Source organism: Acyrthosiphon pisum, unplaced genomic scaffold (assembly GCF_005508785.2).
Source record: "Acyrthosiphon pisum isolate AL4f unplaced genomic scaffold, pea_aphid_22Mar2018_4r6ur Scaffold_21801;HRSCAF=24925, whole genome shotgun sequence".
Taxonomy (NCBI): Eukaryota; Metazoa; Arthropoda; class Insecta; order Hemiptera; family Aphididae; genus Acyrthosiphon; species Acyrthosiphon pisum.
In genome coordinates, this window is record NW_021771306.1 from 9567 (window position 1) to 18746 (window position 9180).

Sequence of the window (9180 nt, forward strand, 5' to 3'; positions counted from 1 at the left end):
TATTAAAGCCGTACTGGCGTAAAATCATGTACTTAAAAAAAAATGTATCATATATTTTTTTCTTTATAAAAATATTGACATATTCCCTTTTTCACGATCACCGTCCTTATATAATTATTAAGTTGCAATCATATAATATTCTCGGCACAGTCATCTCGGCCATCACTATATTATTCTTTCAGCATCATTCATTATATTTTATAGTCCGCAGTATTGGCCGTTCGGCACGCGGCACGCCACGCCCTTTTCTCTAGTACCACTTCGATAACTATTATAATCGTCTATAAACTATAATAATACTAGTGGGCTTAAGTCGGTATCATCCTATTCAACCTACTTCAACGATTAGTTAGCTATCAGATAGAAGTCCTATCATAGGGTAAGCTAGCCATAATTATCCCGAGTAGCAATTCAAGTGCAGAGATGGTTAAAATATCATTAAAGCCTACGTGTTGAACTCCGTGCATTTGTGGTTCAGGGCATGGTGTTTTTTTCCATTTGAATACCGATTTTTTACATGCGGAACACTGTGCTCGATTGGTGCGTAGGTCAGTGTTATAACTGTGTTTTATCTAGAAATTAACTTATTCTGTACTGTGCACCATTAGTGTAAATATTGGTGTTTTAACGGTTCATTTATGAATCTCGGCACTGTGCACCATTAATATAAATATCGGTGTTTTAACGGTTCAGTTATGAATCACTGCACTGAACACTACAATTGCGTAAAATTCAATGGTAATATGATATATTCAATTTATTATCAATCTTGATGTTATCATATTATTTATTTGATAATTTGCTATTTGATTTCGCAATGGAGCAGGTTCGGTGCCAATAACTAGTAACTAACAAAAACGAATTCTTAAGGTGCCAATAACTATACAAGTTACCATAACTGTAATAAATAACTTTATTGAATTTAATTTTTTTTTATAAATGTGTAATTATTCATTCATAGGCATAAAAACAAATAGTGGAGGCTATGAGATACTTAGTCTCAAACAAAAACTTATAAGCTTCCAAAAAAAATTAATAGACAATTCATTTTAGTGTTTCTGCATTATAAACAATATTTAGGCAACCCTTTAAAAGATTGGATTCTCAATTGATTTTACCTATATAATACCTAATCCACATATTATATTGTGATGAATAAAACATAATATTTATATAGTATCAAAAATTTTTAATATACATATTAAAGTAACAAAAAACTAGTATTAATATTAATAAAAAAAAAAAAAACTAACAACTTTGATAGCAAGTGATATAAGTGTTTGTTTAAATTAATTTGAAACTGGTGTATTGGTGTCTTTTTTAAAGGCATGTCGAATATAGTTGTCAGTAACCTTGTGGAACGTTTGCTCTTCAAGTGGAGATGTTCGGAAACCAGATAAAGCTTCTGAAACATAATAAACATTTAAATTAGTGGAAAAAGTTATTTTCAGTTTTTAATTCCTATAATGATATTTTAGAATATGAAAATTAAAATTGTCACTTTGCGACAATATCTATATGAAAATTAACTAGTGTAGTATAAATAAGAATTACTCACCATAAATAACTGAATATAATTTTAGGTCTATAAAGGATCGTTTAGTTTTTCCTTTATAACTAAATAAAGCTAAAATGTGATATTCAAAACATGTATCAATTGTATGCCTTATCGCTGCACTAAATGTAGATGTGTTCGATGATTTTATGTAAAGATATGATTTCTGTAAACATACAAATCAAAACATAATTATTAATTAATGTTTGAAAATATTCAGTTTCATATAAAATTAAACCTTTATATTAGGTATATAATGTTATATATAAATAAGTACAGTATAATATTAGTTATATATATAGCATTTAAATAATATATTTATTATATAATATTATAATGTCCAAATATAAGAAGCACCACTATAGGATTTAGACATCACCCATAGTGGAACATAATATGCTAACCGGACAAAACTGAATTTTTGCTATTATACCTTATAGTATTTACTAAAAAAAATTATTAAAAATCAATAGATTAAAGGGAAAAAAATAAAATTTTAAAACTATACTTTCAATTTGTTCAAAAAAATTTAAATAAATTAAAATATGAAATATTTTAAGTACTTGTCAATGAATCTTATAAAAAAAAACTATAATTGTGATATCTCCATCATCTCAATAGTTATCGCAATAAGTAAATCCTGATTTAACATCCTGTATACAGGATCATATTTACCTATATAATATATATATTATTTTATTCTATTATATAAATTAAACAAATTAAACATACAATTAATATATAGTGAAAATGAATAATAAATTATAATATATTACTATACTTAAAAATTTTTATATACTTGTTATTTAAGTACAGATATTATAATCTATATTAAATATATGTATCTTATAATTTATATAGGATTTCACGATTATTATTTTTACTCACCAATTCCTCTTGGTTTTTCAACCCATCTTCGTTATCAGTCAAAAGTGCTTCTACAGCATCCACTTCATCAATTGATTTGGTTGGTAATATACCGACTAAAGATGAGGGTAACACGGGTATAGGTAGAGCCAAGGATCTTGTCTTGTCATTTGACTTCATAATAATTTGAATTTTTTGGTCCATTGTTTTAAAAGCGTTGCAAATCCTGGTATTTGAGTTATTCAGTATGAAAATCTGTGTCATCAGTTGCTTAAGTGTAGATTCTACAGACTTGTTGTTTAATTTTAAAATAGACTTAAGCTCAGTAATATTCTTACAACAACAATTTTCTGAAAATAAAATTATAGTTGGCAATACATAATAATGCATATTAAAAACTTAATATCCAGACAAACCATTTTGTGTGTTTTCAACAAGACTTGAATTATCACAGTTAGTAGATCTTTCCATAAAAAAATCATCATTTTGAGCCTCTAAAATAAACTGTGTTAAAGTACTACCGTTATCTAAACTTTTTATTAATTCTTCATCTTCATTTGAATTGTGTCCAAATAATTCTAAATAAATTTTAATAAAGAATAGGTACTATTACCAATAAAAAATACATAAAAATAATTGGATTACATAAATATAGAAAGTAACTTGCCTTTTCTAACGCTATTATTAGAGCTAATTTTTTCATCCATATTATTAATATCAAATTCAATTGGCACATCACTATTTTTTTCAATTTTCTTAGAATCAGTCATGACTGACACACAGGAATTATTTGCTGTAAAAATTAATTTATGTAGTTAAATTACATAATAATGTCATTCAAAAACAAAATACAGTTAACAGTTTAATATTCTCTTACTTTCCACACCAACTTCATTAATAGTTGTTACTACATTAAAATTCCCAGGATCATATAAGCAAGATGCAGTACTACAGTCTATAATAACAGTAATAATAAAATTTATTATTATATTTCACAATAACAATTTAAGATTATAATTTGAATTAAATTATGTTCACCTGTATTTATCTTGTCTTTAATTATTAAGTTATTGGATGAATTTGGAGTTGATTGGGCACAAACATCAACAGTAGAATTATTTGAGGGTCTAATGTCGGAGGAACTTACTGTAGAATTAGTACTTATATCTACACAAGAAAATATTTTTAAAATTGTTAATATTATAATATATTTTTATAATAATATTCTTTAATTTTGCATTACATTACCTTTTAAGATAATAGGTGAGATCAAATCCAAGGAAACAGGTATGCTATTTTTAGTAGACGCTATTAATATAAAAATAATATTAAATAGATATTATATTTAGTTTATAATATAGGTTTAAAATAAATTATAATATTACATGTCTTTCTAATAGGTGTTGTAGGTGCCTCAGGTAGGTTTACAATTAACTCTTTTTCTTGTACACTAGAAAAATAAGGCATCATTTTCCTCTTTTTAGGAGATGATGGCTTTTCAGGAGATAAACCAACATTGCTATCAGACGAAGAATCATCTGGCCCTGACCATGCTTTAGATACCTTCTTGGCATAACTCTCTTTATCTAAAAAAAATTAAATGTAATTAATATAAAAGTTTTTAGATATTTTTTGTTTAACAAATATGAGTATCTATTTAATACATTTTCGGATAGTAACTCACCATATTATAATGTATAGTGATTATAGTAAATGATTTAATAGTTAACAAGTTTTACAGATGTTAGCAGCAATTGTATAGCCAACATCTATATATATACATCTCAACCAATATTTTTTTTTATATGTTTAAGTCTAAGTAAATTATTTATTTAGTTTATTTATTGCTTACTAAATGGTCCGGCTCTTATTACGACATCATAATTTTTCCCATCATTTTTGTTAGGTACTGTGCACTTTTTAATCATGTTAGCAACTTGAGATACTGTAAAGTAAATTTTTTTGTTATCACTCTGGATGAATGGAAACCAACAAACATTATTTGACAGCCACGTGTGAGGAACATGTTGCACTTCATTTGTCACGTTAAATGTAACAACAAACCAGGGCCTAAAAAATGTATATATATACTATAGTAATTAATACGTTCAATTTGTAAGATTTATATTCAGTTACAGATATACCTAGATGTATAATTTCCTTTAAAAATGAAAACTTAATGAAATATATTGATTTCAATTTTGCATATAAATGTAGAATTTATAGATGGCAGTATCATGAATTAAATTTAATTGACTATACCTATCTATACCATAATTGGACCTAGGTAGTTATTTGTATAATTATGTCTATATATGAACTCCAGTATGTGAATTCAAAATTAGTACTATTATACATTATAAATACAATATAACAGTAATATAAAATATAATACAAAAAAAAAATAATAAATTATGCATAAAAAAAAATAAACAAACAGATTATTGTAAATGCAATAGAGGCAATATGACACAGTTATTTATGTCATAATCGATCAGCGGCAAGCACATTAATTTTTCTTTTATATCACTTAACATCCACGATTGAAGGTGACTGAGTTGAGATGCATTGTATATACTTAACAAGTTTGAAGCACAAGGCTTTTCAAAAAAATTTTTAACTGTATTGTATTTTCTTCCAATTATCATAATAATATTGCTGTCTAATTTTGATGAAGCAATATTTTCAATAATTACCACATCATTATTTTTCATTTTAACACAATTATCAGAGCTATTAAGTTTTATAACAAACCGTGTCATCCTCCAACCCGTGAACTGTGGTTCAAAGACATCATTGGTCATTGGTCTATTTTTTATTGTGCATCGATAATTGACAGGCCCAAGTGAAATTTTATATTTTTGGTTTTCCTCTTTAAAAAGTATTTGATCTTCGGCATACCGTCTTACTAATTGCTGAAGTGGTTTTACACCACTTTTGATTTTTTTTTTTAAGGGTTGCATGTAGTTTTCAAATGGAAAAGCAGAAAAAGTGTCTAATGGCCCATATTGTGTGGTATCATCAGCCAAATGCTGTATTATATGCATATTAGAGGATAAGTAAGATTTTCCATACAGTTTAGCAAAAGAATCAACAAAATGATTTACCAATGATTTGGAAAATTCTGTATATTCCTCTGAAATATTTGCTGTTGAAAGAATTCTCATGGCTACACAGAGTTCCATGAAATTCTCATAGATTTGTTGGCTTAATATATCAGGAAAAATAACCATTCCAGTGTATAATAATATTTGTCTCAATTCTGAAGCTTTTAATCGGGATGCATCATGAAGTGGATGCTTTCTGCTATTTTCATTTGGTGCTCTTTGGAATTCACATGGTATATACTTTCCTAGTGTGTTTATTTTTTTATCTAAATTAAAAATTAAATTTTTGGGAAGAGCCAAATGATGTTTTTTAACTCCACCAATCCAAAATGTTAATATTTTTTTCATCACTCCAATACATACGCAATGCATGTAATCAAATGGTATATTATTGATTAAGTCAAAATTAGGAATCTTTGTCAGAATTGTTTCACCACAATGAAAATCTTTATCCGAATAAGATATAAATTCAGTATGATTTCTCATAGAAGCAGACGAATCAGGAAAATAAACACGATTGTTTTCATATTTGCCTATAGTATGACATCTTAAACAAGAATTTTTAGCAGTGTGGTGATGTATATTGAGAACATATGCTTTAGCTGGTGAATCACATATGATAGCTTTGAGCATTACATTAATTTTATTACCTTTAATGATAGTTCCAATATCATTTAAGATACATAATTCATCGACAAAATCTTCTAAATATTCATTGCAGTCATCTGGCTTAGATTTCCCATAATAAGCACCAATTATGAACACCCTAGGTTTATCAGTAAATAAATTGGTAAAATAGCCAAGTATTGGCCATAACTGGCTTGCTGGATTTTTTGTTATTGGTAGTCCATCTATACCAACAACTAATAGCAATTTAGAAGGCAGATTCTGTTTCAGTTTTGCTAAATATTCTATTTCATTTGAAATTCCAAAATGATAATACACTCCACCTTTGATATTTTTTAATACAGTTTTAACTGGTGTATGCAATAACGTGCGAGAATCCTTGGGTAAATGTTTGAAATAATGGAATTTGGATAAAGAAACTAGTAAGTCATCTAAAACTGAGTGACATACATTATTCCTATTTGCCCACTTGGCAATAACTACTTTAATATCTTCATCATGTGTATCAATTTCTGATGTATAATTGTCTTCACCTGAACTACTCTGACTACTAGAACTACTATAAGTACTAGAACTGTGGTTCAAAATATTTTCACTATTAAAATCAAATAAATTTGAACCAGTATTTACTTTTACTGGACTTATAGGCTGTAAATCTGCAGGTAAAGGTGAGTTTGATAAAGTAGGTAGTCTTTGGTTATCCTCAATGTTCACTTCATTATTAGCTGAAAATGTTGAATCTATTAGAGATGCTGCTCTTTTCCTACAGCGATAACGAGTAGACTTTGACCTATAAACAACATTTTTTTTTTTATGATTGTAACCTATGATTTAATATAGTTAAGAAATAAATGTACTTATTTTAGGTATTCAAGTAAATAACATATTGTATCAATACATATTCAAAACATAATAAAAAATCTTAAATTGGTGAAGTTACCATCCTAGTTTATCTGCTGTTATATACTACATATCTGATTGAACTTCCTTAACTAATAGTTACTAATAACAATTTAAATAGGCAATAGGTACCCACTTTATGCAGAACCTAGGTAAAGTGGGGGAAAGCACAGATTATAAATACTGTTTCTTTCAAAATCATAGTTATTATACAATTAATGTAAAAAAAATGGAACATATTTATGATTCAAATATAATATAGGTATAATAATAGATACCTTTAAAATAGCTATAGTATGGTCTGAGATGCTGAGTTTTTTAGAATCTATCTAATATAGTCACCCCCCCCCTCCCCTAACATTTTTCATACTTTAACCACACCGACTCTATGATAAGTGGTAATGCTGTTGAACATTTCTAAGTAAAATATAATATCCATTAATCTATTGAAATTATCATACACAAGTAAATACATAGGTATATATTAGTTGAAACAAAAACTTGATTATCTATGGGCTATACTAAATTATAATTATTAATTATTATACTGAATTACAATAATATAATATACTGTTATGATATGTTATTTGTTGCATGGAATTTATATTATAGGTAGGTACTCTTAATAATAGTTACTCCCCCAGGTAATCCTAATAATATATTAGTATAGGCACCTATTTAATACAAAAGCACTAAAAAATACTTCTCTTAATAATAGGTACCTATACTCCTAATAATGTAATAGTATAGGCATCTATTTAATACAAAAGCATATCGTTTCACACTTCTATTAATTGTATATTTAAATAATACAAGTAGAAAATATATAATATGCAAAATAAATTTACAATAAAGTGATGAATCAGGATTTATAAATATTATGGATATGACATATAGATCAGTACCGATCATACTTAAATACCTTGTATCGCTCTACCTCATCCAGTACTTATAATACCCAATATATTTATATATTTATATATATATATTATATAAATAATATTATATTTATAATATTATAAATTATATTTAATTATAATTAAATTTATATTTAATAAAATATAAATAATTTATATAATTAAACTTATATTTCCCTTATCTACAGTGAAAAAAATATGAATTTAATTTTTGGAGATTAAATTATATATTATACCAGCAAATCCAACTCGAGTATTAATAAGTAGCTGGTTTCAAACATTTTCTTATTCAGTTATTGATTTGGTGGCTTATAGAACGAGTATACCTACCTAACGCACACTACTTTTTATTATTTTTGTATACCTACGCAAAGTGCATACGCTACAATAAGCTCATAGCCTGCTCATACCTACTCATAGCAAGTATAAGTTATAAAAATAGTGTATATAGATTATAGAATATAATTGTACTTACATTTTGATTTAATGAAATTTGCGAACACGCGTGTTGAACCGTTGACGTTGCTAATAATGCAATTAGTATAAAAAAGTTAAAAACTTGTAACACACTCACACATCAGAATAGCACGTGCTATTATATTGTACAATACAACTTTGTATATAGAAATATTATTTAGCGACTTAGTGCATTGTCGCATGAGCACAGAAACAATAAACAAACGAAGTAACCGCCAAACATGGGCACTACGTAAAATCTTTTGTGCACTCCAGTCAGTATGGCCAATAAAAGAATTAAAAGTTGTATGTAAAAACAGATAACACTGACCAGGCACTGAGCAACAATGTTATTAAGTACGGTCATAGAACCGTGCATGGCACGGTACTGTAACACAAGCTTTTAACTAAATGAATATGTATGAACATTTTCATAGCACCATATACTTATGTCGGTTTTACGGCACACTGTAAGCACCGTGCAAGGTCTGAATAACTGACATTGACTTATTTAAAAATATTTCAGTTATTCAAAATGTTAAACATATTTTTAGTGAACCATTGTAGGTTCAGTTATCGGTTCATAAACAGTGTATGCACCGTATTTTTAACACGGTAATTGGAAACCGACATTGAACATTAAAATTGCTACTCGGGATAGGTACCTATAGACAGTAGACACCTAGTATATTATAATTAGAGCTCTACGAGGATGAGAAATGTGGACGCTTTATTCATCAAAGAGTTCGTA

At 27.3% G+C, this 9180-nt stretch overlaps 2 protein-coding genes across 2 annotated transcripts; both read right to left on the minus strand.

Annotated features, from left to right (window-relative positions):
- Positions 1-1247: 1247 nt before the first annotated feature.
- Positions 1248-3014, minus strand: LOC107883189. Its single transcript, XM_016802760.2, has 4 exons — positions 2839-3014; positions 2444-2772; positions 1559-1721; positions 1248-1405 (listed from the first exon to the last, which is right to left on the minus strand). Exons 1-4 carry the CDS (start codon positions 2891-2893, stop codon positions 1290-1292), a joined length of 663 nt encoding a protein of 220 aa, XP_016658249.1. The 5' UTR covers positions 2894-3014; the 3' UTR covers positions 1248-1289.
- A 49-nt stretch (positions 3015-3063) lies between these two features.
- Positions 3064-8907, minus strand: LOC107883188. Its single transcript, XM_016802759.2, has 7 exons — positions 8449-8907; positions 4275-4492; positions 3808-4008; positions 3671-3730; positions 3461-3589; positions 3300-3377; positions 3064-3215 (listed from the first exon to the last, which is right to left on the minus strand). Coding segments are annotated over exons 1-7 (840 nt in total). The 5' UTR covers positions 8451-8907.
- Between the last annotated feature and the right edge of the window lie 273 nt (positions 8908-9180).